The 27,408-nt window shown below is 44.6% G+C and overlaps 2 protein-coding genes across 8 annotated transcripts in view; both read right to left on the bottom strand.

The window, feature by feature from the left end:
- Positions 1-639: 639 nt before the first annotated feature.
- Positions 640-11,508, bottom strand: hjv (hemojuvelin BMP co-receptor). 5 transcript variants are annotated; one of them, XM_037075920.1, is made up of 5 exons: positions 9,768-10,057; positions 9,430-9,640; positions 8,678-8,786; positions 1,999-2,537; positions 640-1,607 (listed from the first exon to the last, which is right to left on the bottom strand). In XM_037075920.1, exons 3-5 carry the CDS (start codon positions 8,757-8,759, stop codon positions 969-971), a joined length of 1,260 nt encoding a protein of 419 aa, XP_036931815.1. In that variant the 5' UTR covers positions 8,760-8,786; positions 9,430-9,640; positions 9,768-10,057; the 3' UTR covers positions 640-968. The 5 variants fall into 5 exon arrangements, with proteins under 5 accessions (XP_036931815.1, XP_036931813.1, XP_036931812.1 ...); XM_037075918.1 differs by lacking the exons at positions 9,430-9,640; positions 9,768-10,057 and adding an exon at positions 11,131-11,508; XM_037075917.1 differs by lacking the exons at positions 9,430-9,640; positions 9,768-10,057 and adding an exon at positions 11,349-11,508.
- Positions 11,509-17,009: 5,501 nt separating this feature from the next.
- The window catches only part of thbs3a (thrombospondin 3a), a 15,614-nt gene continuing 5,215 nt past the window's right edge, over positions 17,010-27,408 (bottom strand). For all 3 annotated transcript variants that reach the window (XM_037073905.1, XM_037073904.1, XM_037073906.1), the window contains 19 exons: positions 27,228-27,254; positions 27,062-27,144; positions 26,753-26,804; positions 26,514-26,662; positions 25,483-25,620; positions 25,312-25,386; positions 23,810-23,962; positions 23,618-23,728; positions 23,338-23,445; positions 23,072-23,231; positions 22,665-22,783; positions 22,120-22,172; positions 21,839-22,020; positions 21,582-21,760; positions 20,833-20,881; positions 20,542-20,738; positions 19,315-19,487; positions 17,946-18,085; positions 17,010-17,639 (listed from right to left, as the gene is read on the bottom strand). In XM_037073905.1, the coding sequence (XP_036929800.1) occupies positions 17,578-17,639; positions 17,946-18,085; positions 19,315-19,487; positions 20,542-20,738; positions 20,833-20,881; positions 21,582-21,760; positions 21,839-22,020; positions 22,120-22,172; positions 22,665-22,783; positions 23,072-23,231; positions 23,338-23,445; positions 23,618-23,728; positions 23,810-23,962; positions 25,312-25,386; positions 25,483-25,620; positions 26,514-26,662; positions 26,753-26,804; positions 27,062-27,144; positions 27,228-27,254 (2,210 nt within the window). In that variant the 3' untranslated portion in view covers positions 17,010-17,577. The remainder of the gene's footprint in view (positions 17,640-17,945; positions 18,086-19,314; positions 19,488-20,541; positions 20,739-20,832; positions 20,882-21,581; positions 21,761-21,838; positions 22,021-22,119; positions 22,173-22,664; positions 22,784-23,071; positions 23,232-23,337; positions 23,446-23,617; positions 23,729-23,809; positions 23,963-25,311; positions 25,387-25,482; positions 25,621-26,513; positions 26,663-26,752; positions 26,805-27,061; positions 27,145-27,227; positions 27,255-27,408) is intronic.

Here is a 27,408-nt window from a genome sequence, read left to right as displayed (position 1 = left end):
CGTGTGGACAGACCGGGCCTGAACTCACTACAGAGGTGATTTACACTACAGAGGTGATTTACAGACCAGGACTGACAGAGAGAGAGAGCGAGAGAGCCTGATGACATCATCAACATGTAGAGACAGAATATCCTCACGTTCCTGTGAACTGAGAATTGATTTGGACCGAACCAGAGGAGACTGTGGAGACAAACCAGAACTGTTCTGGTGACTGTGACTCAGTTTGCGTCCAGTCTGACTGAAGCGAGTCTGACGATGGTTTAACGAGCAGATTAAACTGGTCTGAGTTCAGTCAGAGACACAAACTTGAGTTCAGACGGTGGACGGTTGGATTTTTCTGTTTATGATGAAAATAGGAGTCAAAATATTTCCTTTCTTCACATTTATGAGTTGATGTTGTTGATTATTAGACTCAGTAGTGAACTGAAGCTCCAGGCTGTCAGACTGTCACCTCTGAGCGACAGAGGCTAGCTGTTAGCATGCTAATCTCAGTAGGTGAAGGTGATGAAATGATGCTGCCAGTATTTCTGATGACTGATGCTATTTAACAGGTGACTTTCACTGAGCAGGAAACCAACAGGAGTCTAAATCTGCAAAGTAACAATCAGTAACAAACACAAACAAACACACACAGAGACACACAGGTCAGATGTCTGTAATAACTGATCGATGACTGAACTGTCTTCACAGTCAAAGCTGTGGGACGATGATGTCATCGTCTCTCAGTACAAACGTGTGATTGGACCAGATTGCAGCACGGCATCTTTGTCTCATCTCACACAGCCGAGCCTCCAGAACAAGCCGACAGAATCAGTTCCCATCATGCATTGCACTCAGAGACACGGCATCCATCAGGCTCGTCTCTCATATCAGGAGGCCATGTTGGATCTGCTGCGGTCACATGATCTCAGGTGTGTGGCATAACATCACCATCTTAATGAACAGGTGTGCAGGGACTTCCTGCTGTGTCAGGTTCTGTTCAGAGTTCCCAGCATGCCGATCAGCAGCAGCAGCAACAGCAGCGTGAGGTCCAGTCGTGCTCTGTGTTGCTTGCCGGCAGCGCTGGGCAGCAGGTGGACTCTCTGCATGTCAGAGATCATGTTTCGGGCATCCTGCAGTGCGCTGACGGCAGCCACGCTGGAGTTCAGGTCTCCGCTGGTGATCAGGTCGAACACGCAGGCCTGGTAGTAGACATCTCGGACAGGAAGCAGTGCCGCACAGTGAGCCTGGGCATGGGCACTGATGGAGGAGGGTGACGAGGAACCTGTTGGCGCTGGTATGTGGACTCTCTGGGTGGCGGGGCAACCCCACACACACAGCTGCAGGTCCTGCTCCGGCCCAAAGGCTTCCACGATGCTGCGCGGCGAACGGACTGACAGGCCGAGCGAGTGTCCACTCTGACGCACCACCAGCAGCGTCCCGATGTGAGCCGCCCTGATCTCTGCGTGTCGGCCGGGACTCTGAGTCCACACCGTCAGGCTGTGGTGACCTCGCCGCTCACCGCTCGTCACCGAGCCATCAACGAAGGCGGCAGGAACGTTATCGAGCTCAGCCTGGTAGAGCTGCTGATCGACACACTGACGCCAGTTCTTAAAGATGATGGTGATCTGAAACAAGACGACAACATGTGTGACCACGAGATCATCTCAACATCCCAACATCAATCAATCGATCAGTCACAGTTGAACATACAATGAAGTTCTGTTTGTAACTCCAGAACCTTCCTCTGATGCTCTGAGGAGCCACAGCCGGCTGTAGGCATAGTTTGGATCGACCAGCAAGAGAGTCGACTGTTCATTTGAAAACAACAAGATGGCTCCTTCAGAGGTTAGCATGGTGCTATAGTGTCAGTTAGTGTAGCTGCTATAGCATCAGTTAGCCTAGCTGCTATAACATCAGTTAACCTAGCTGCTATAACATCAGTTAACCTAGCTGCTATAGCATCAGTTCAATCTCTCCCTGAATCATCAGACCTTTGATCAGATCTCCGTGATTCACCTTCGTCAGCACAGTGGCATGTGCCCCACCCCTTACTGGCGAGCTGGTGGCCTGTATGTACAAGTACTCGTTGTCTATGAGAGGCCACGCCCCCTGCACGGCACACGTCTGGAAGTCATTGTTGAAGGTTCGGACGTGCGGGTCTCCGAAAACTCCGCAGTGTAGGTACTCTGGAGTCCGGCCCTCTCTGATGAAGAGGCTCCTCTCATAATGGCAGGCATCTCCCGACAGTGTGCCCTGAGGCAGGGGACGGGGCTGGACAGTGGGCCCCGCCCGCGGGCAGCGGTGCTGAATCAGCAGGTCCTCAATACCCTGAACAGCTGAGTGATAGGCCAGGTCACCGCGACACGCCCGCGCCATCCGCTTGGTGCACATGGCGTAGGAGCGCAGGGCGCTGCAGTAACCAGCGCTCACCGCCTCCCTGCTGAAAGCCACACCTCCTCCTGGTCCTCCTCCTCCTGGAGCTCCTCCTCCACTCAGGTCCAATGTCGCAGCCACAAAGTCCGAGTTACACCTCAGGATACGACAGGAAGCTGTTCCTACAGAAAGGAGAAAGAGTCTGGTCAGCTGAATGTCTGAAAAGCTCTCTGATCATGTCATTGTGATGTCATCACACCATAAATGTCAAACATTCATTTTTTTTTCTGTCGTAAAACCTGTTTATTTTGAAAACCACTTCCTGGGGATACACTTCCGGGTCGCAACGAAGATGGCAGCGTGATTTTGGTGCTCCCCGACGGTTTCACGAATTAACCCTGATAACCCCTGAGATAACTCAAAAGTGAGTGCTTTATTAACGCGATGATGAACAGGGTTAGCACAAGAAGTTGTAAAAGTATGACCATGACAGGAGATACTGATGAATGTATGCCACAAAAAGACGATAGCCGAAGCAGCTCTCCGACATGCGGGATGAGCGAGGACGGGGAAGACGAAGCTAGCTTACGCGGCATACTGAATGAATTGCGAGACTTCAGGCGAGATAATAAACACCAACTCACAGAGATTAAACAAGAATTGCACAAGACGAATGACAGACTGGTGGAAGCTGAGACCAGAATTGACGAAGCGGAATCAGCATTACAAGCGATGTCAACGCTCGTGAAACGGCTCTCTCAGCGCCAGGCTAACATGGAGGCTAAACTGATAGATCAAGAAGGACGGGCTCGCAGAGACAATATCCGAATATACGGTATACCTGAGGATGCGGAGGGGGATAACGTCTCTTTATTTCTGGAAAACTTAGTGAAAGAGTCGCTGGGTTTTCCGCCAGGCACAGAGCTAAAAATTGAGAGAGCACACAGGGCTCCAGTTCCCAAACCCATCGACCCACAAATGAAGCCCCGGTCTATCATTGCCAAGCTTGCCAGTTACAAAGTAAAAGAAGAGGTGATCCGGAAAGCTTGGCAGAAAAGAGAGGTTTTCTACAACAACACCCGCTTCTATGTAGACCACGACTACCCGTCAGTGATCCTTAAGAGACGTGTGGAATACGCGGAAGCAAAGAAAATACTAAAAGAAAGAAAGATTAAGTTCCAGACTCCCTATCCAGCGAGACTACGGGTCTTCTACAACGACGGCACCCGCCTCTATCAGAGCGCAACAGAGGCGACGGAGGACATGGCCTCACGCGGATTCCCCGTTACCATCATACCCGCTCCAGACAACCCGGATCAACGAGAGACTGAACTCTTATCTACATGGCAAGTGATAGGACGCCGTCGGGCGGGAACCACGAGCACCTCTGATAGAGCTCCACAAAAGAAAAAAGCCCCCCAAACGCAGTTTAAAGAGAAACTTCAGGAGTTCAGACGGAATCCCCCCCCAGAGTGAGAGACAATCAATCACTTGATCGAGTAAAGGATGCAGATAAGTCTGTCCTAGTTGGCATTTTATTTTACTATGTTTATAGATTGGCTGGTTTAACCTAATTTCATTTGAGACCTAAAGGCTGATTTTATTATTTTATTATTATCTCTATGACTGTAGCCTGATATGGTCCTCTCTTATTTAATTAGAAGTTTGATCATTCTTTAGAGAAAAAGAAAAAAAGAAAATGTAAAATGGTCGGGACACAGAAATCCTTCAGCTATGACTGTAAGAGACATACAGTCATCTCAAAGGGCCCTACTCTTTACAAAGAGCTGGACATCCCTTTATGGGCGCTCTAACACCTCAAGCCCCTCAGAGGCTTATGCAGAAATAGCCTCAACATTGGAAGCAAAAAACTCTAGGTTAAGTTCTGTGTTACTGTTCTCACTGTGCTATGTTCATCTCTCGAAGTTCACGAGAGTTTTTGGGATGTACGAGGTTCTAAAAGCTAGTCATGATGTAGGGAGAGCTCAGCCATATGCAACACAAGTAGAAGACCATGGTTAACAATAATAATATTAAAATTGTTTCATTCAATATAAATGGAGTCCTGAACCCAATTAAGAGAAGCAAGATACTGAGTAAAATGAAAAAGGAAAATGCACAGGTTGTGTTTTTACAGGAAACACACCTTAATTCTGTAGAACATGAAAAGCTGAAAAGAATGGGGTTTTCTCAGGTGTATCACTCATCTTGCAAATTAGGCCATAAGAGAGGGGTAGCTACTCTAATATCTCATAGAGTTAAATTTGAAAAAATTTCAGAGTTAAAGGACAAAGAAGGAAGATATTCACTTGTCTCAGGTAAGATAGAAGGGGTCCAAATAACCCTACTTAACGTCTATGCGCCCCCCAATAGTGATTTAAATTTTTATAGAAAAATCTTTGAATTAATGATGGAGGCAACAGGTATACTTATATGTGGTGGAGACTGGAACATACGACTCAACCCCAGGCTAGATGGCTCCAAAGATTCTACCCAAACCTCCATACACAAGAAACTTAAGATCCTTATGTCGGAGATGGGAGTGGTGGATCTTTGGAGAGACCTCCACCCTACAGGTCGAGATTATACACATTATTCACATCCACATGCAGTCTACTCCAGAATCGATTACTTCTTTATTCTCAAAAGAGATCGCCATAGAATACATCACTGCGAGATAGGTAATATTGACCTGTCAGATCATGCTCCTCTCTCTCTGACGCTGCAAATAAATAATAATCCTGGAAATACACTATGGAGGTTAAATTCAAGTGTTCTTAATAATGAACAATTCAAAACAAAAATTAAAGAAGAAATTAAACATTATATGGAAGAAAACAATAATGGGGAAGTTGGCCCAGAAATTGTATGGGATGCACTAAAAGTCATATCCTTTTGTGCTTACCAAAAGAAACAAAGACAATCAAGATTATCAGAATTAAGTAAAGAATTAAAAGAACTTGAGACAAAACATAAGAAGGGATCAAACCCAAACCTCATCTCAAAATTGAAAGAAATTAGGAATGAAATTAATGCTCTACACACACAAGAAACGCAAAAAAAGATGATTTATACAAAACAAAAGTACTATGAATCTGGTTCAAAATTTGCCAAATTATTGGCATGGAAACTACAAAAACAACAGTCAGATAATACAATCTACAAAATTAGGGACCCATACTCCAAAGCTGTGCTACATAAGCAACATGAAATACAAATAGCGTTTCAAAATTACTATAAACAACTGTACTCTCAACCTCAATTATTAGATGAGCAACAGATTGAGCAGTTCTTATCATCCCTTAATTTACCCACCCTATCAGAAGATGAAAACAGAAAATTAAAAGCTGAAATAACAAAGGAGGAGTTGAATAGTGCAATTTCAAGGTTAAAAACAAATAAATCACCAGGGCCAGACGGGTTTTCTTCTGAATGGTACAAGACCTTTAGAACCGAATTAATACCAAATCTTCTCAACATATTCAATACAGCTTTAAAAGAAGGAAAAACCCCACCAACGTGGAGAGAAGCTGCAATCTCTGTTATACCGAAGGAGGGAAAAGACAGTCTGGATTGTGGATCGTATAGACCAATCTCTGTCTTGAATATTGACTACAAATTGTATACATCAATTCTTGCCAAGAGGGTTGAAGACGTCCTTCCACACCTTATTCACACAGATCAAACAGGCTTCATTTCTCAGAGACAAACCCATGACAATATTAGATGTTCTTTACACGTCTTAAGCCATATACAAAAACATAAATTACAGGCCTTAATGGTGAGCTTAGATGCAGAAAAGGCCTGTGATTCAGTGAGTTGGAAGTTCTTATATAAGACTCTTGAGAGATTTGGGTTTCATAAAGCATTTACTAAGGGAATAGGTACTTTATACAATAATCCAACTGCCCGCATCAAAATAAATGGGTACCTCTCGGATACTATTAAATTAGAACGGGGCACTAGGCAAGGTTGCGGATTATCACCACTCCTTTTTGCACTCTATATAGAACCGCTTGCTCAATGGATTAGACAATCTGACAATATTAAAGGTATTAGTATAAACGGGGAACAACACAAAATTGCGTTATACACCGACGATATATTAATATACCTTAAAGACCCTACTTATTCACTTCCTGAACTATTTAAACTTTTGGATGGTTTTGGTAAATACGCGGGATATAAATTAAATATTCGGAAAACTCAAATCCTAACACAAAATTATACGCCACCTAAACAACTTCAAGATAGATATCATCTGAATTGGAACCAGGATGCAATGAAATATTTGGGTGTACTGTTTCCTAAAGACATTTCTACATTAGCAAAGACCAACTATGACCTCCTCCTTACCGGAATAAAACGGGATATACAAAGATGGAATTCCAACCCCTTTATGAGCTTCACTCAAAGGGTGGAGACCATAAAAATGAACATACTCCCGAGACTTCTTTTTTTATTCCAGGCTCTTCCGGTGGAGATACCTACAAAACAATTCTCTGAGTGGGATAACATTATTTCCAGGTTCATATGGCAGGGGAAAAAACCCAGGATAAGGTTTAAAACATTACAATTATCGAAAGAGAGAGGAGGCATGGGAGTACCTAATTTAAAGGATTACTTTTTCTCAGCTCAAGTTAGACCACTGATAAGTCTGTGTAATAAAGACTACCATGCTAGGTGGAAAGATATTGAGGTCTCACTCATTAAGGACCCTCCACTCCTGGCAGTACTGGGTAATAAAGATCTGGAAAATTTTGTAAACAGGTTGCAGAATCCATGGACAAAATTCCAAATTAAAACCTGGAACTCAATTAAAGACACATATAAACTGCATGACAAATTAGGAATAATTAGGTGGTGCGCATACGACCCTGACTTTAAACCGAATCAATTGGACCATGGATTTAAAAGCTGGATAGCTAAGGGAATAACAACGTTTTATTCAATAATAGATAAGGGACAACTTAAGAGTTTTCAAACTTTGAAAAGAGATCATTCTTTAGAAAAGCAAGATTTCTTCAGGTACCTGCAGCTACGTGACTACTTCAATAAGGTTATTAGAAACTATACAGTGGATCCAGAAGACCCCATATTGAAAGAGATATTACGTGCTTATTCATCGGAGCGAATCAAAGGTACCATATCTAGATTATATAAGGGCTTCATGATTAAAAAAACCCATTCTACAGACTACATTAAAGATAACTGGGAGAAGGAAGGTAATTTCCTAATTCCCAAGGAGGAATGGTATAGTTGTTGCGGGTATCAGTGGAAATGTACCAGTTCGCATATATGGAGGGAATTTTCGTGGAAGTGTTTAATCAGATTTTTTGTAACCCCTAAACAAAAAACTCATTTTGCAGGAGAGGACCCACAGTGCTGGAGGAAGTGCGGGAGCCGGGATGCAAACCACTGGCACATATTTTGGGGATGTCCAATAATTGTAAATTTCTGGTTAGAGATGCATAAAATATTAGAAAACATGTTTAATATGAAAATACCATATCATTTCAAAACTTTTATTCTGGGAGAAACTAACTTTCTCACAGGGCATCTCAACAAATACTTATTTGGCATTCTGATCTCCGCTGGCAAGAAAACCATCACACGACACTGGCTGCATCCTGACTCCCCCACAATAGAGGAATGGACTGATATTGTTAATGAAATATATATAATGGAAAAGATTACTTTCTCACTTCGTTTACAATTGGACAAATTCACAAGGTCATGGTCAAAATGGATTTCCTATGTACAAATGTCACAGACACACCCTAGAATCTAAATCACTTATCTATATCCATTCTCCATGTCATTTCTGTTGGTTTGAAGGACTGCCTGGTCTTATATGTCTTATATATACATAACAAAACTCAGATAATGTTGTTGTTTGGTCTTCCTACAACTGAATGCAGCTAGTGTTACAAGCCCCTACATCCTGCTCTGGTTCATCATTGTTGTTCTTATATATATTTATGTATTTTTGTTTGTTTTGTTTTGTTTCTTTTGATATTCGACGTTCTGTCTGCCCTTGGTTAGTTTTTTTAAATATAAATATATGCAGGTTATGTTTCTTTTAACATTACACAAGGATAATATGGTGACAGCTATGATTTGATATGCTGACGCTTTCCTTTCTTCTGGTTATTCAATAATTGCGAATCAAGAAATCGATACCAGTTGTGTAATGTAATATGTGAGAATAACAATAAAAAAAGAGGAAAATGGTAAAAAAAAAAAAAAAAAGAAAACCACTTCCTGCTGCCACAGGTTAAACATGAGCCTCTGGCCTCCTCATGCTCAGGTGTGTTTGTACCTTCAGGTAAACTCAGTAGGACAAGCAGCAGACCCAGCTGGATGCAGCATTTCCATGGTAACGCAGTGTGCTGCAGCTCCATCAGCAGTTCAGAGTTCACAGAGATCACCTGGACACAGAGATGGGTTGATGTCACACTCACCTGTCTGTCACCTGTCTGTTCAACTCCTCACAGAGAGGATCACTCAATCTGGATCAGCTGCTGAAGGGACTCTGAGAGTCCATTGGTTCTACAGTCATGCTAGCAGCAAAACATCTTAGTGTGTTAACATGCAAACATGCTAATATTTAGCAGGTATAATGTTCATGCTAACATTCCACTTGAGGCTGATGTAGTTGGTCATTACATTAAATGATGAGGGAGTTTCTGTTGTGATGATGAAGACAAGTACAAGTATTTCAGAATCTTACCGAAGGGATGTAAATATTATTACACCATCTTGCTCAAGCCTGTGACAACTGACCAATTGGAAGGCTTTAGGGAGGCGGGGCTTTAGGGAGGCGGGGCTTTAAGAGGCGTTCATGGACGACTTCATGATGAAAACTAGTGATAATTATACTCAGCTGAAATGTGAATCATGATTAATCTCAGAAACATGTATCTGACTGTGACTTCCTGTTTGACCTTCACAGTAAAACTTCCTGATCAGCTGACTGTCAGCTGCAGGTTTGACTTTCAGGACTCGTTGCTATGACAACAGATCCAGATGATTAGCTGATCATAACACACATGACCTGACTGATGTCCTCACCTGCTGTGTTACCTGCTCATACCTTCATCATCTTGCATCAGACACCTGCAGGTTAACACACACACACACACACACACACACACACACACACACACAGACACGGACACAGCTGTGTCCACAGTCAGTCCAGTTCTGCACAGCAGAACATCTGATCTCATTAAACAACTTTAAATAAATCAGAATCCTGAAATCCTCCGACGACACGATGATCCTGACAAACAACACAAACACACAGCTGATCAATAGTTCTATCTGTCAATAAATGCTGTTGATATTTATTGCTCAGACACAGAGCTGAACATATTGATGATCAGTATATTGATGAGAGTTGAACCTACCTGCAGACAGACGCTGCTCACAACAACCTGAAGAATCACTGCTGTGTGTGTGTGTGTGTGTGTGTGTGTGTGTGTGTGTGTGTGTGTGTTGTAACATGGACTCTCGTCTGTTTGTTTGATTTTTTCTGCAGAACAAACAGCAGCAGGCGGAGGGGCGGGGCTTAATATGCTGCTGTTCAATCATTGGTTACAGATGAGATGACATTTTTCATTTTTCACCCAAACATTTTCTTTAATGATCGAACAGGAGCGACCGGAGCTAAACCTGACCCAGACACCCTCAGAGACCACCAGAGGCCACCAGAGGCCACCAGAGCCCCTGAAGGTCTCTGAGGGTGTCTGGTGGTCTCAGGGGTGTCAATAGATAAAGTAACAGAGTGAGAAGAGGAGACGTCTCTCTGACACCTTTAATGTCTCAGTCACCTCACAGCTACATTAACCTGAGTGACCACCTGTGATGTGATGTCATTTCCTGCTCCATATAAAAACAAACCCGTCCATCACTGAGACAGACAGACTCCATGTTTCTACTCACAGACAGAAAAGACCGATCAATGTTGGCTGGTACAGACATGCTGCCACAAACTGACACTTTTTACAAGGAGACAAACAACTTCAGCTGAAACATTTAATGCTGAATTTACAACAAGGACACAATGAGTCAGAATCTGTCAGAGACACAGTTTCATGATGTTTATAAAGTTTGTTTTAACTCAACAACTCTTAAAATCACCACATTTGTTAATGGAGTCTGGTGATGTTGTGTTACTGGTCCATCAGTGTGGTCTAGGTCCAGGTGTGAGCACAGTAGAATCAAACAGAGAGAAGCAGAACTGTTCCTTTAATGAAGGTCTGACCTTTACTCCTCTCTGTGTGTGTGTGTGTGTGTGTGTGTGTGTGTGTGTGTGTGTGTGTGTGTGTGTGTGTGTGTGTGTGTGTAACTGTGGGGGGCAACTGTGGTATAAATTTAGACTTCATACCCCACAAACACACAAACACACACACACACACACACACACACACACACACACACACACACACTGACCTGTTTACAGACTTCATGTTGGTTCTGTTAGCTGGCTGATGTTAGCGACACTGCTAATATGGCTAATAAATAATCCAGCAGGTGTGATTCACATGTAGTTTACTGATTGGTGCATTTAGCAGCAGTTAGCGTTGAAGCTAACTTTTAGCATTAAAGCTAGTTGTTGACTGAATCTAAGTCTGTGCAGTCCTGAGTGTTACCGGACTGTGTGTTACCATGGTAACCCAGATGATGGCACTCTGACTGTGATCACACTAAATCAATGACATTTTGAATTGACTGACACAGTTTTCATGTTTTCTCTCCAGCTGAACTCACCTGTCAGCGTATAAACAGCAGAAGCTGACTTTATGTTCCTGACGGCAGCTTGAACGCTGTGACGTGATGCTGCTGGTCCGGTCCGGTTTGTTTGTGGACTTCAGCTCAGTTCTCTGCTCTGATTGGTTCTCACAGTTTGATCGATATGGCTGTGTACAGGCTGACTGACACTAAGCTCACAGATTTGTTCTGGTTGAATCACATCTCATGTCTCTTACCGACTGCTGGTTCTGGTCCTGGTCTGTCCTGGTCTTCACTCTGTTTGCAGGGGAATCAGCCTGAAGGGGGAAACTCAAGGTCCACGACTCTTTAGAACCATTGTACGGTCCACAACTCTCCAGGACTCTGTCCTGCTCTGCGTCCTGGTCTGGCTGGAGGTGTGTTCACAGTCGACTGACACTCAGTTCTAAATAAATCACCAACGAGCAGCTGCTGCGACAACTGTCCTCACACACACGCACACACCACACGCACGCACGCACGCACGCACACACACACACACACACACACACACACACACACACACGCACACACACACATGCGCGCACACACACACACATTGTACAGTACTTAAGTACTATGTTGAAGTAGTTGTACTCGTTACTCCATTGCTTTGGGGGGTTAGCTTTAAATTCAAATACATTTTTTAAAACATTTAAAACTTGTATTTTTAATTTAACATGTTGGGGCTGGAGTTTCTCAGGCTGGTTTACAGACTGAACTCTTCTCATCGACATCAGTATTGTTCTGGTCAGGGTGACAGGAAGCGGCTGTCAGCTGAGAACATGGCGGATGAAGGTCACATCAGGCTGACGGTGAGAAACTTCAGGCGTTGTGTTGTTTGCTTTCACTCACACACTGGAAACAGCGTCAGTATGTTCGTTAGTGATAAACGACCTGATTCCCTCACCTCTCTGACCAACTCCTTCCTCACTTCAGGCCTCCAGCTGTTCCTCTCTTTCAGCAGAGTCACTCTCCATCAACACTCATTTGTTCAGACTTCACGTCGACTCCCTCCCAATAAAAAAATTAAACCTATTCTCTTGTATGTTCGTATCCTCAGCACTTTTTTGCTTAAGGTTTCTTTGATTGTTAGCAGTGACGATCCTCTGATGACGGCTCGACAATTATTTCTATGTTTTCTTCTTAATTTATTGATGTGATGTCGTGGTTTCTTTCTTGTGACAAATGTACTTATTGTAAGTTGCTTTGGACAAAAGCATCTGCTGAATGTAAATATAAATATAAATACAAATATTATCAATGTTGACATTAATCAGACTCTGCCTCTTGCTTCTGACATGAGCACTTTGTCCTTCTGAGGCCACCATATAACACGCAATGTGAACCAGAGCCACAGATATGACAGATCAGGGTTAGAAACAGGAACAGCTGAGCAGCTGATTGGCTCCTCAGTCTGTCACTCATGAATCCTGCTGTTTTATTGGCTTGTATTAGATGGTTGAGGATCAGCAGTAAACACTGTCATCAGTATCTTCCTTCGGAGACAAACATCAGAGCTGCAAGGATTCGACGATCGAAGGAAAATATTTTGATAATTGATTAATCATCAAGTCACAGAGGAATATCAAACTGTCTGATTCACCATCTGAAATCAGCAATGACAGAACATGTGACCCTGTAACAGTGAGTCCAAGTGAAAGCAGAGTTATTGTGTTGAATGATGAACTGCAGAGTAAAATCCCTGTTTTTATGAATGGAGTCTGGTGGCTGTGAGCAGTCGTCTCTGACAGTAACTGAGCCTTCAAGCTGAGACGAGACATTTTAACATTTAATTCTGACATTTTAACAATGAATTGATTTTTTATTTTTTATTTTAAATGAGTTGTTACCTAACAGACATCTTCCAGGTGAGACATTTCAGCAGCCACAACAATAAAATCCACCAAATGTAGAACAAGAACATCCAAACAAGAGAAGGTAAGTTAGCAATCACTCCAATGACTACTCATTAAACAAATTATTAAATAAGGAAGAATATTAATAATAGTAAAAACAAACAATAAACAATAACAGCGAGAGCTACACCCACAACAACAGTGATAATAATAACCTGAAGAACATTTAGGGAGATAAACAGAACCACATGTTGGTTCGGTTCCCGTCATTCCTCCTGATCAACATGGATTGATATGAAGCCATTTTTATCATATCGTTAACACATTCCTTCATTTCTGGGGGTTTGGCTGATTTCCAGTGAGTGAGTAGTGACCCTAGCCTGTTCTGGCAGCTGTGGTTAACCCGGTCAGAACCACTGAAGATTCTTCTTTGGCTATGTTGTGGACTGTGACCTGTCTCTGAGTAATGTTCAGCTACTGAAGTTACACAGCACCATCTTCATCCCATTAACAGCCTCTATACAAACTGTTCTACCTTCTTCCTCTTTTTGGTCCTTGACCAGAACAAAACTCAGATTTGAGTTTATTAGAAAGAAAAGTCGTTCCTCGTGCTTCAGTACGAGCTGTGACAGATGTGGCCCGTCCGTCTCCACATCAGTTTGGCTGCCTCTTCTCTTTAATGGACGCAATATCCACACAGCCTGGCTACATTGTGACCTGATATCACAGACGTCGCACTTTAAAACTAACGTCTCACATGTATAAATACCAGAAATTGTCTCCCTATTCACTTCAGTCAGCACCCTTATAGAAATATATGTCAACATAAAGCTGAACACTTCTGAACATCTGCAGTAGTGACAAAAGGGTTAGAGTTATGCCCCGACAACATCACCTGGCTTTGGCTCAGGCTGCGCAGTGTCACAACATTAAATCTATTACCTGTAAAGATTTATAGATTTTCCATACATTATATAACTGACATCACGTAGATTCATTCATTTGTGGCAGAGTTTTCCTCAGTAAATTGTTGTGGCTCCTTGGTGTTGGTGAAGTTGCAGCTCCTCCCCTTCCAGGTGAAGCACGGGGTGGCGGGGTCTGCCAGCTTATACCTGATGTTATGATCTTTCCTCGCCATGGTGAACGTTTTCCTCTAGAGGGTGAGCTCGCTCAACACTTTGGGAACACTGACAATCTGAGGTTCTCCCACAATATACCATGTTTTTCTCTTGCAATTGTTTTCCAGTTCTGGTAAACAATTCTGTAACATTTTCTCATTTTCATCGCGCCCGTCATTATCGCTCACCAACACGTTGGCTTTATCTTCCAGTTCAGAGATCCGTATCTCTTCCAGCCTCTCATGTTTGCAGTTGGCTGCACTCTGCAGCTCTGTGGTTGTAACTCTGATGGTCTCCAGGGTCTTTGGTTCAACATCCCGTATATCCGACTCTCACGTGGGTGTTGCAGCTTGCGGAGCTCTTCCTGCTGGGTCTGCTGACCTCCCTTGTGCTCAGTCGTAGAAGTCTTTATAATTCCAAAACATCCACCAGGTGATTCTAATGTGTGCAGAACACCACCTGAGGCAGATTTACAAAAGGAAAGTGGCAAATAACTGGTTATAAAACAGTTTGGTTGGTCAGGAGAGGAGAGCTCGTCTAATGCGCCGGCATCTTGCTTGTCATGACCGTGTGCCTCAAACTGATTAATTTTTTAATTTAACGTGACATTTTTCAACTTGATGTTTATTGAGCCATTAAAACACATTTCACATGTTTCACATCTGTTTTTACAATGTTTCTTTTGGGTGGTTATAAATCCAGTCGTCTCTGATCATACTCTTCTCCTCACGTCCAAGATTTTACATTTTTAATGAATATGTTGATGTTTATAAAGTCAGTGATCTGTGTCGATGCTGTGACCTCAGCTGCTCTGAGAGCTGTTTGTTGTAGTGGTAGCAGACACCCAGCAGGAGGCAGCAGACTCTCACCGGCTCCATCAGCTGATCTGAAGTCTGAGTCTGACGGATGATGGACTTCATCAGTTTGTTTCAGCGGATGCACCTGAGCTGCTCTCTGATGTCTCACCTGTGTCTGAATAACGTTGTGTGTGATTGAATGGCGGTCCAGCACAGTGAAGCTGTTGGCCCTTTAAGTGCGGAGCTGGGCCTCTCCATGCCTCGCTGAGCAGCTTCACTCCCTTTGTTCAGGTTTGGGGGGGGGGGGGGGGGGGCAGATCAAAACCAGGACTGAGGACTGAGACCGTCCACAGAGCAGAGACCAGAGGACGAGTCAGAGAGGCTGCAGAGCGAGAGAGGTGAGTCGCTGACGACTCTTTCATTTTACAATAACCTGAACACATCATGATGAAGAGGAGCAGCTGAGCTCTTCATCTTTACCTCACCTCTGCAGCAAAATACTTTATTTATATAAAAATACAGAAATATATGAGCTCATGTCAACTTTGTCTCTTCATCTTCACTTCACAGAATTTGAACTTAACGACTTAAAACTTTTTTAACTTAATTTTATCTGTAAACTGATGGAAAGTAACTGAGTACAACTACTCAAGTGCTTTCCTGTCATTCTGAGTTACATGTACTTTATACGTGAGTCACACTCGAGTAAAAGCAAAGATGTGATGTTAGAATATAACTCCCAGTACTCGAGTGAAAGTCTTAAAGTATTGGTTGTTAAATGTACTTAAGTATGAAAATTAACAGTAACTGATCCAAATATTTACAAGTATATATAAACTGTAAACTGTGAGTCAGCTATTTTTATCTGATTGATGGTAAAATCAATTAATTAAAACATGTATCAGAGTTTTGACACTGAAGTCTGTAACTTTAAGAATCTTCACTTGATAATATTTTGACTTTGAAACTTTAGATTTTTACAAAAAGTTTTGTGTGAGGATGTTCAGCTGTATCCTGATGCCAACTGACTGCTTTTTGCTTTTCACACATGTTCTGACGTCAGCTGATCAACATTCAATCTGAACATGAAACACAAATGTAAGTGTTGATTCTCCTGGACACCAAGCTGAACTACAACACATTCAATGATTGGACAGAACGGAGCTGTGATGTCATCACTCCTTCCTGTGTGAGTTTCAGGCTGTGCTGTTTCCTCCCGGGGTCGGGCAGGTCCGGGATCAGTGCACTGTTGTCATGTCTCCACTCCAATATTGCACTCGTCCCGGCCTCCCTGGCCCAGGGGTCACGACCTCCGCATCTCCAGAACAGATGGGGACAAACATGGCTGCAGGTCAGAGGACGAGTAGACCGGAGAAGACACTGACAGACTGTGTCCTGAATGTGTCCTCCATCACTCGGGACCAGGGCAGAATTATCTTCAGTCATGTGAGTCAAACACAAGGTTCTGATCCAGGTTCTGTTGATCCAGATAATCTCCACAGATGAACTCCACTCTGTGATGTGTGAAGCTACATTAACTGTGTAGCAGTAAGAAGCTAATGTTAGGCTACAAACAGACGACATCACGGTCACATGACTGAAACGTCTCCACCACTAAGAGTCTTACTGCACAATTACTATCCAGGTTTTCTATAAATTGATCAGTGTCCAAGTTGTAAAGTCAGAGTTAGAACAGTGTGGAACTAAAGTGGCCTGTAAAGACGGACTAGTGAGTAGATGAGTCTCCGTGTTCGCTGTGAGGACGTTTAATGTCCCCGACAACCTCTGTAGTCTCATTCAGACACTTGTTAGCAACCGCTAACTGTTTTTAACATCTGAAGAGCTACACAATTAAACTGTGGGACATTAATGATGATTTTAATGTTGGAGAACAAAACGTGTGAATATGTTCAGCCTGTGGTGACAAACAGCTTATTACACACAGTTAACCGAAAAAACATTCAGATTTTGAGACGAGGGGATAGGAAGTGCTAACATACTAACATGCTAACTGATCTCTGGATGTAGGACCACAGACGACATCACTGTACTCATGTTCAGGATGAACTGATGAAACAAAGTCAGACAATGATCAACAAGAGGAGCTCATTAGGAAAAGTCATGGCTGAGTTTATTTCATAGAGATATGTACATTTGAAAATACACAGAAACAAGTTAAAGAATATTTTGTGAAGTCATCAGTAACGTTTCGCTCATCAGCTGTCAGAAGAGTGAAGCTGCTGTCAGAGGAGCGAAGCTGCTGTCCACCTGTTCTTCAGCTCAACACAACTGACTGATTTCAGTCTGACATGATTCAAAGACGAGCGAGAGTTTGATTCTTTGTAGAGACTTGACAGAGACAAGTCGTCCTCCATCTTGTTTTTCTAACAGACTCAGTGTTTGATGATGTACGGTGGCCCAGGAGGGTCACATCTGTAACCATGTGCTCAGGTGCTTCTGGTCAGCCTTACCCCAGACTGACACCTCAACACACACACACACACAGACACACACACAGACACACACACACACACACACACACTCACAGGCTACAGTTAAAGTGGACTCAGAGAAGCTTCAGCTGTGTGTTTGTGTCTTTGTGTTTGTGTCTTTGTGTGTGTGTGTGTGTGCGTGCGTGTGCGCGCGCGTGTGTGTGGACAGTATCTGCAGCTCTCAGACCTTTATGTGCATCAGAACTTGTTTCCGATGGGTCTGGAAGTCTTCCGGCACCGTGTCTGAAATAACAAACACATCCATCTGTTAAGTATGTGACGACACAAGGGGACAGTTTAAACTTCCTGCTGATGAAACAATCATTTAAAAGTAAGAAACTCAGTCATGACAAAACTAAGTCAAAGGTAATCAATATCATAAATTATCATAATCAATAACAAAGTCTGACGGGAGATGTCAGATGCACTGAGACGTTTGTGTCCCATTAAAAAGCATCAGACTTCCACTGAGCTGATCCAGGCTGGTTCTGTTGGATGGAGATGGTTGGTGTTTGTCGTGCTGTGTGTGTTTGGGGTCAGAGGTCGTACCGTTACACCGGTACCGCAGGTTGGACCAGATGATGTTTTCCTGGGAGAAACAGAAGACACCGAGCCGACCTCCTCTCATGCTGGTGTCGATCACAACACCGGAGTCGGCCACCATGTCCATCCCCTCAAACAGCTTCACCCTGAGACACAGAGAAGGGATTTCAGTCAGAGTCCAGCAGCAGCTTTGACTTCAGACATGGAACATGTTAGGACAGAGATCGGACCCACCACCCCCCACTTCATGAGACAAGTTTGAACTATAAGTGTGTGGTGTGTGAAGCTAATCTGAACACTGTGCTTATCAATGAGAAGACAAAATGTGTTTGATTGACAGTGTCAGCAAGAGGTGTGATCAAGATCCTCTGTGATGCTTTAATGTGAACACAGTGTGCGATGAGACACCACACACATCGTCCTTTCTATCAGCTCTCTGCTGACACTGGTACAGAGATCAATAACCAGTAATATCTGAACAAGATGACACCATGTGAGGAAATATGAGATCATTTCTAAACACGTTCTATCCAATCAAACCTCCAGAGTTCAGAAAACCTGAGAGCTGAACTGTGGGTGAGAGAGGGGCGAGAGAGCACAGACAGACAGAGAGAGAGAGACACTCTGTCTCTCTCTCTCTGTCTGTGAAAAGACTTCCTCCTCCCTCTCTTCCCCCTCCTCCTCTTTCATTTCTGTCTTTTCTTTCTCTCCTCCTGACCGACTGAACAATTTGAGTCCAGACTCTTAAACCTGCACAAACACCAAACACCACTTCTAATCAATAATCAGCTGAATCATTAAATCATCTGTCAGGTTTCAGCCGTGTTTCAACGATAAAATTTGTCCAGACGTCTTCAGATCACAGATCCTGAGTCTGTTGTTCCTCTGCAGCCGCCTCCTTCACTCTCACATGTACTTTATGTTTCATGTGGAAAAACTTTTCCAGTTCGTCTCTCTGTCTCATCTGCATATCAACGGTTGCCGAGGCGGATTCTTGCCAGGGCTTTAGTTGTCATGGAGATGAGTACAATAGAGTACCGGGGGGCCCCGGGTCCACAAAGACGGTTCAGAGGGGCAAGAATGCAGTAAAAAGTAGAGAGAGAGACGACAGGCAGGCACAGCTGCAGACTGACACAGAGGACTGAGTACTGCACTACTGTAGTACCACAGTAGTACTACACAATACTACACGGTACTCTGCAGTACTGTGAAGTACTCAGTACTACACAGTACCGTGTAGTACTCCAAATACTTCAGTATCAGAACTACAGAGTACTGCTCTCCTGAAGTGTTGGGATTCCAGTCCTGTACGGTTTACCAGGTCTAGTTCAGGGTCTAAGCAAGCTCCAAGTTCTGGTCCTGGTTCTGGTCTCACCTGATGTAGCCCACCTGCGGCCGGTGGCTGAGGTGCCAGCGGTACGAGGTTTTGTCCTTCCAGCCTACGTTTCGTGGGTCCTTCCACAGCAGCGTCACCTCTCCAGGTGTGTCCCCGGTGTGCCACAGAGCGTTCCTCAGGTACTCTCCTGGTCCAGTCCGAGACTTGACCGCCTGCAGGACCAATAGACCATCAGTTAACTCAGTGTTTCACTTCGCCATTTCTTTAGTCACCTCTGCTGGAACAGGACAACATGTAGGAATTAAAGCTGTGATCTCCTGGGTGACGGGACCAGACTGCAAACCATCAGTGCTCAAGATCAGAGTGCGCTGAAACATCTGATCTGAGCCACCTGGTGGCAGCAGAGAGCTTCAACCCATAGATCCGGCACAGCTGGCACAGTCCGTTTTCAGTTCAAAGTCAAGACCAATAGAGACAGTAGAGACCACTAGAGACCAGTAGAGACCAGTAGAGACAGAGGAGACCAGTAGAGACAGCAGAGACCAGTAGAGACAGAAGAGACTGAAGAGACCAGCAGAGACAGCAGAGACCAGTAGAGACAGCAGAGACCAGTAGAGACAGCAGAGACCAGTAGAGACAGAAGAGACAGAAGAGACTGAAGAGACAGCAGAGACCAGTAGAGACAGCAGAGACCAGTAGAGACAGCAGAGACAGAAGAGACTGAAGAGACAGCAGAGACCAGTAGAGACCAGTAGAGACAGTAGAGACCAGTAGAGACAGTAGAGACAGCAGAGACCAGTAGAGACAGTAGAGACCAGTAGAGACAGTAGAGACAGTAGTGACCAGTAGAGACAGTAGAGACAGTAGAGACCAGTAGAGACAGTAGAGACAGCAGAGACCAGTAGAGACAGTAGAGACAGCAGAGACCAGTAGAGACAGTAGAGACCAGTAGAGACAGTAGAGACCAGTAGAGACAGCAGAGACAGAAGAGACTGAAGAGACAGCAGAGACCAGTAGAGACCAGTAGAGACAGTAGAGACCAGTAGAGACAGTAGAGACAGCAGAGACCAGTAGAGACAGTAGAGACCAGTAGAGACAGTAGAGACAGTAGAGACCAGTAGAGACAGTAGTGACCAGTAGAGACAGTAGAGACAGTAGAGACCAGTAGAGACAGTAGAGACAGCAGAGACCAGTAGAGACAGTAGAGACAGCAGAGACCAGTAGAGACAGTAGAGACCAGTAGAGACAGTAGAGACCAGTAGAGACCTTGAGCTGCAGGGCGGGCTGGGCCATGGCTCTGAAGGGGAGCGACTGCCAGTACGTCTGCTCCGTCTGTTTCCACATCACAACATAGAAACTGGATGAGTCCTGGTACCCAAAGATGAAGCCAGCGTAGTCGTCGTCGGTTACGGTGTTGACGTGAAACGTCCCCTCAAAGTCGACGCCGTTAAACGCAGTGTAGCCTGCAGACGCACAGAAGAGGGTTGTCTACAATCAGACCAGGAGCAGACCTCAGCTGGGTCCTGGATTAAATAAAGATTCAGTAAAAACACATACCAACAGCGAGACCAGGATCACTGTTCATCGTCTGGACTATCTCCATACCCTGAAGACAAAACACAACCATGAAAAGACACATCTGGACGTCGGGTCAGCGCCACTACTGTATGAAACAAACCCGTCCATCACTGAGACAAACAGACTCCATGTTTGTACTCAAAGACAGAAAGAAGTTCATGTAGAACATTTGCTGAATTAACAAGAAGGTCCAAGTAATGCAGAATGAGTCAGAGACAGAGTTTCACAGAGTTTATAAAGTGTCTCCAACTCAACAACTCACTAAACTGACACATTTGTTAAGGGAGTCTGGGGACTTTCTCCACGGGGACAAAGAAGTCGCCTATATTGTTCCTGTTTAGTGTCTTTGTAACATGTGACATGTTCAGATCAATAACATGTTTCTTCTTTCATAAATGGAGTGTAAATGGTGAAATCAGTGTTAACAGTGTGTTCAAACAGCTGATCAATGTTGGCAGGTAAGACTTTAGCACTTTAGCCACAGAAGCAGACAGGCTGGTACAGACATGCTGCCACAAACTGACACTTTTTACAGGGAGACAAACAACTTCAGCTGAAACATTTAATGCTGAATTCACAACAAGGACACAATGAGTCAGAATCTGTCAGAGACACAGTTTCATAATGTTTGTTCAGTCAGTCTCTGATGGCAGGTTGTCCTGATTTCACAGCGTCCTTCTGAAAGTGACATCATGTGTGCTTGTTAGAGAGGACAAGTTGAGGCTCACCTGGTTCAGGACCACCCAGTTGGGGTCAATCTGGGCGTCACCCTCTGGGTCCAGAATGACCGTCTGATAGGCTCTGAAGTCTGTCAGAGTGACCTCGGCGCTCTCCGGACAAACGTCGATCAAATCCATCACGGCGTCATTATCGAAGTCGTTCTCACAGACGTCTCCCACACCGTTCACTGAGAGACAGACAGACAGTCAGACAGACAGTTGATCGTGACGTCCGTCCTCTGCTGATGTCTGTCTCCGGTTCTTACCATCCGAGTCTTTCTGGTTGGGGTTGACGATGAGTCGACAGTTGTCGTAGTCGTCGAGGATGCCGTCGTTGTCGTCGTCGTGGTCGCAGTCGTCTCCGAGGCCGTCGTTGTCAGAGTCCAGCTGGGAGCTGTTGGGGACATCTGGACAGTTGTCTCTGCTGTCCTGGTGACCGTCTCCGTCCCTGCAGGGAGACGCGTCTCTGCTTACATCCTGTTCCTGATTCCACTGATTTCATACGCTGAGGTTTCACTGTGTGTGTGCATGTGTGTGTGAGACATACGTGTCCTGGTTGGTGTCACAGACGTCTCCCACCAGGTCGTTGTCGATGTCCGTCTGGAGAACAGAGACGATTATTAGACCTGAAGCTTGTTGTTGTTATTGATTGGTTATTAATATTGATCCTGTGTGTGAGCTGATCTGACAACGCTGCCGTTGAACCGAGCTGATGAAATTCTGAAGAGGGTCAGCCCGGCCTCATGTCAGACTCCTCTGGATGGAAGAGTGATCGCGATGTGAAGCTTTGATTTGTTGATCAGGCTGATCAAAAACAGACTGAGCCAATCACAACAGTTCATCTAACGGGGGCGGGTCTAATACCAAACAAACAAGATGGCTGCAGGAGCATCATGTAACATTAAGTCACACAGTTGGTGGCTGTTGAACAGTGAAGTGAGTCTGGTGACTGTGAGCAGGGACGTATGGATCGGCTGGACTCATCGGCTGGTCTATTTAAAGAAACTTCATTGTTTCAGCCTTAAAGTCAAACAAGGAAGAGTCTGTGACCAGCATTTTTACATTTTAGTGGACATGTCTGTCTCTCTGTACCTGCATGGGGTTGCTGAGTTCAGGACAGCTGTCGCAGGCGTCTCCCACTCCGTCTCTGTCTCTGTCTGTCTGCATCGGGTTTGGGACCTTCGGACAGTTATCCAGAACATTTGGAATGCCTGAAAACACACACACACACACACACACGCAGGTTGGACACTTGCTGCAGTGTGTTACAAACCTGACCTCGGGTGTGTAACTGTGGGTCAGTTTATCAGCTCCAGCACACAGAACCCTTCGAGGACGGGCCTGGAGACGCTGTGATCCTGTTAACTGATCACTGGGTCTTCATTATGTGATCCTCCTGTTCTCTCAGGTCCAAGGACACTCTGAGGACGTGCAGCTGTTGAGACATCTGGACTTCTGTTTCCTGTTGTGACCGTGACGACTGATCAATCATCTCTTACCGTCCCCGTCGATGTCCTGGTCGCAGGCGTCTCCCTGTCCGTTGCTGTCGGTGTCCTTCTGGTTGCTGTTGGGGACGTTGGGACAGTTATCACAAGCGTCTCCAAACGAGTCACTGTCTGAATTCTGCTGGTCTTTGTTTGGTACCAGACGGCAGTTATCCTGAGGGACAGAGGACAGGTGAGGTCACCTGAGGTCACCTGATCATAGCTATGACTGCACACACACACACACACACACACACACACACACACATACACACACTGACCTCCACGTTTTTGATCCCGTCTCCGTCTGCATCTTCGTCACATTGATCTCCAATCCCGTCGTTGTCGGCGTCCTCCTGACCAGAGTTTGGAGTGAACACACAGTTGTCCTGGAGGACGGAGACAGACGGTCACACACTCACAGCCAAACACTGATGTCATGTGATATATATCAGTTTGATCTTTCCTTCAGCTCTGTTATTATGATAAATGTAATATGGAGGCATGAGCAGCAATGGCAGGATATGATGATGATGATGACGATGAAGTCACATGACTGACCTGTTTGCAGTGTTTGTCGTTGTCCATGCAGGGCAGAGAGCGGTCAGGATACCCGTCGATGTCTGTGTCCACTCCACATGTGTTACCGTTACCTGCCCAGCCCACGTTACACTGCGCACACACACACACACACTATTAATATGATGATGTCATGGCATGATTACACTCAGACACACAGATGTGTGTGCTCACCCTGCAGGCCACCTCTCCGTTCCTCTCCATGGTGCAGTGTGCGTTGGAGTCACAGGGGTTAAAGGTCAACGCCGCGCACGACTTTCTGGGGAAGCAACCTGACGTCTGGTTGCCGAGGAAACCAGGTTTACAGCCTCCACACTTGTATGAGCCCTGAGAGAGACGCACACACCTCATCTGACTGTAGTGTTACAGAGTGTCCACTGGAAGGCGCTGCCTCACAGCTGCTGCTGTCCCTCATGCCTTGTGACAGTTGTCACTGTTCTCAACATTCACACAAACAGCTAACACGAAATAAAGAGTGAAATCTGTTACAAAGTTCAGTTTCTCAAACCTGTCCAGAGTGAGCCCTCTTCACAAACATTACATCTACATTTATCAGACACTTCTTGCCAAAGTGACTTGCAGTAATTCATACATTCACACACTGATGGTGGCGGCTGATGTGCAAGCTGCTGACCAGCACACCAGGAGCAGTTTGGGGTTCAGTATCTTGCCCAAGGACACTTTGACGTTCAGACCAGGGGAATCAAACCAGTGATTTTCTGATATCAAGATTCAGTCAGTAAGCTGGTTCACATCATACCTGACAAATTGCACCTTTCAGGTCACCTGGAATGGCTCCTTGTCCAAAGTCTGCTTTCTGGAAACTGGTGTCCCTCAAGGCTCAGTATCAGGACCGGTTCTGTGTTCACTGCACACTAGATCACCAGGCTCTGCAGTCACATCTCATGGATTCTCTGACCACTGTTCTGCTGACGACACCAGCTGTTCCTCTCTTTCCCCTCATCCTCCTCCCACAGCCACGTTGTGACGCTCATCTCTGAATGTCTACATCATCTCTGCTTGGACAGCTGCTCATCACCTCAAACTCAACCTGAGTAAACCTGAATTCGTCTTCATCCCGGGACAGACTGTCCTCACATGGACCTGTCAGTCACTGTCACAAACCCCAGAGAGAGCACTGCACTCTTCTACATCAGCGGGCCGGCTGGTACCACCATCACTGAGAGCAAACAAAGCTGCTCAGAGAAGTCACGACTCTTCTCTGTTCTGGAGCCTCAGTGATGGAACGAGCTCCCGACCAACGTCAGGACAGCAGAGTCTCTCTGTCTGCAGCAGGAGACTCAAGACTCATTTATTCAGACTTCACCTCGACCCCACAGAGCATGACTGCTAAATGCCCTAAATATGAATGTAAAAGTAAATGTAAATGTTAATGTAAATGTAAGATGCTGACTCTGAACCTCAGAAACCAGAGAAAATAAATCAACATGTCAGAGTTTCTTCTGATACCAGTCAGCTGATCATCTTCATCATGCAAGAGTCTGGAAGTGATGCTGCAAGCTAATGCTAAGCTAGCTGTGTCCTCTCTGAAGTATTGTTTTTCTCTTCAGACTCTGGGAGAATCACTGATTCAGCATTTGTTCTGACTTGTTGTCGATGTTTGTCTCCTGACGTTTCAGCTATTGGTGTGACACTGAGACAGAACAGAGACTCACCACAGTGTTGATGCACACAGAGTTTGAGACACAGGCGTCCGGTAGATCCAAACACTCATCAATATCTACACACTCCTGAGACACAGAGAGATACAGAGAGAGAAGCAAATTAAATCAAAAGATATAGATTTGTATTTCCTAAAATATATCAGTTGTTTCTTTTAATCTGACCTGTCTGTGTGTCTTGGCATAGTCCTGTCCAGTTCCAGCCAATGGCACCCCCCACAGGCCCGGAGGACAGGGTTGACAGCTGAACCCTCCCACAGTGTTCACACAGGCTTCAGGAGAGAAACAAGGCTGCAGCTCACACTGACAACACACACACACACACACACACACACACACACACACACACACACACACACACACACACACTACTGTCATGTTGTTGTTGTTGTTATTGTTGTTGTTGTTACTGTTGTTGTTACGTGGTTGTTGTTGTGTTGTTATTGTTATTGTTGTTACTGTTGTTGTTGTTATTTGGTGGTGGTTGTTGTTATTGTTGTTACTGTTGTTATTGTTATTGTTGTTACTGTTGTTGTTACGTGGTGGTTGTTGTTATTGTTGTTACTGTTGTTGTTGTTATGTGGTGGTTGTTGTTACTGTTGTTATGTGGTTGTTGTTGTTGTTGTTACTGTTGTTACGTGATTGTTGTTATTGTTGTTGTTACTGTTGTTGTTACGTGCTTGTTGTTATTGTTGTTACTGTTGTTGTTGTTATGTGGTGGTTGTTGTTGCTGTTACTGTTGTTGTTGTTACGTGATTGTTGTTGTTACGTGATTGTTGTTACTGTTGTTGTTATGTGGTGGTTGTTGTTGTTACTGTTGTTATGTGGTTGTTGTTATTGTTGTTATGTGGTGGTTGTTGTTGCTGTTACTGTTGTTGTTGTTACGTGATTGTTGTTACTGTTGTTGTTATGTGGTGGTTGTTGTTGTTACTGTTGTTATGTGGTTGTTGTTATTGTTGTTACTGTTGTTGTTGTTATGTGGTGGTTGTTGTTGCTGTTACTGTTGTTGTTGTTACGTGATTGTTGTTACTGTTGTTGTTATGTGGTGGTTGTTGTTGTTACTGTTGTTATGTGGTTGTTGTTATCGTTGTTGTTACTGTTGTTGTTACGTGATTGTTGTTATTGTTGTTGTTGTTGTTACTGTTGTTGTTGTTATGTGGTGGTTGTTGTTGCTGTTGGGTCGTTGTTGTTGTCACCTCGTCAATGTCGTGGCAGTGCGTCCCGTTGCCAGTGGTTCCAGGTGGGCAGGGCCCACAGGTGTATCCAGGATAATGTAGACTCTCTATACAGGCCACGCCCCTAAAGCAGGGGTTAGGAGAGCAGCGAGAGCGAGGCTCATGGAAACCTGCAGAGAGACAGACAGGTGAGGACAGGCAGATAGAGACAGGTGAGGTCCATAGGTAGAAAGTGGTTCCAGATGAAGAGACAGACTCACCACAAACCTGACATTCCAGGATGGTGTTCCTGATCAGAGCCATCTCCTTTACCTGTCAGGGACAGGTGAGGACAGGAGACGTGTCTGAGTGATTGTTTTGTAATTACCAAGTCAATGATTAAGGGACAGAGGGATATGACTTGACGGTTAAAATATAAGACAAAAGAAATAAAAGAAGAAACAAGAACACAGACAACAATCTGTCTATCTGTCCACATTCTGACTGTCTCACATTCTGTCTCACCTGTTCTCTGATGTCCTGTCTGTCTTTCAGTGTGTCTCACCTGTCTGTCTCTCAGTGTGTCTCACCTGTTCTCTGATGTCCTGTCTCAGCTCTCCCAGGATCTGGTTGAAGATGATGAGCTGACCAATCAGAGCCTTGGTGTGATCACCTGACAGGAGGATGAAAGTGATCAGTTGTGGTTATTGATCAGATGTATCGACGGTCAGTTGATGAGCTTCAGTGTAAACTCACCCAGGATGGAGTTCAAGTCGCCGCTCACTGTCAACGACACAGAGACTCACCTCAGATATTGTCAGTGAACACATCCTGTTATCAATACAGGTTATTCTGACATAAACTTAAACATGGACTTTTCTTCTTCTATGATCTCATCACTTCCTCTTTAGTCAGTGCTGTGATGACCTCTGACATT

This window comes from Acanthopagrus latus, chromosome 17 (genome assembly GCF_904848185.1).
Source record: "Acanthopagrus latus isolate v.2019 chromosome 17, fAcaLat1.1, whole genome shotgun sequence".
Lineage (NCBI taxonomy): Eukaryota > Metazoa > Chordata > Actinopteri > Spariformes > Sparidae > Acanthopagrus > Acanthopagrus latus.
Note: the sequence above shows the minus strand (reverse complement) of the source record. Positions and strands in the feature narration are given on the sequence as shown.

Bases quoted from the DNA above. Each gene is read 5' to 3' on its own strand.
- hjv (XM_037075918.1), bottom strand. From the start codon at position 8,759: ATGGAGCTGCAGCACACTGCGTTACCATGGAAATGCTGCATCCAGCTG. The intron at 2,538-8,677 runs GTACAAACACAC...TCCTTTCTGTAG, and splicing joins CCTACTGAGTTTACCTGAAG to GAACAGCTTCCTGTCGTATC. The intron at 1,608-1,998 runs GTGAATCACGGA...GTCTTGTTTCAG, and splicing joins ATGCCACTGTGCTGACGAAG to ATCACCATCATCTTTAAGAA.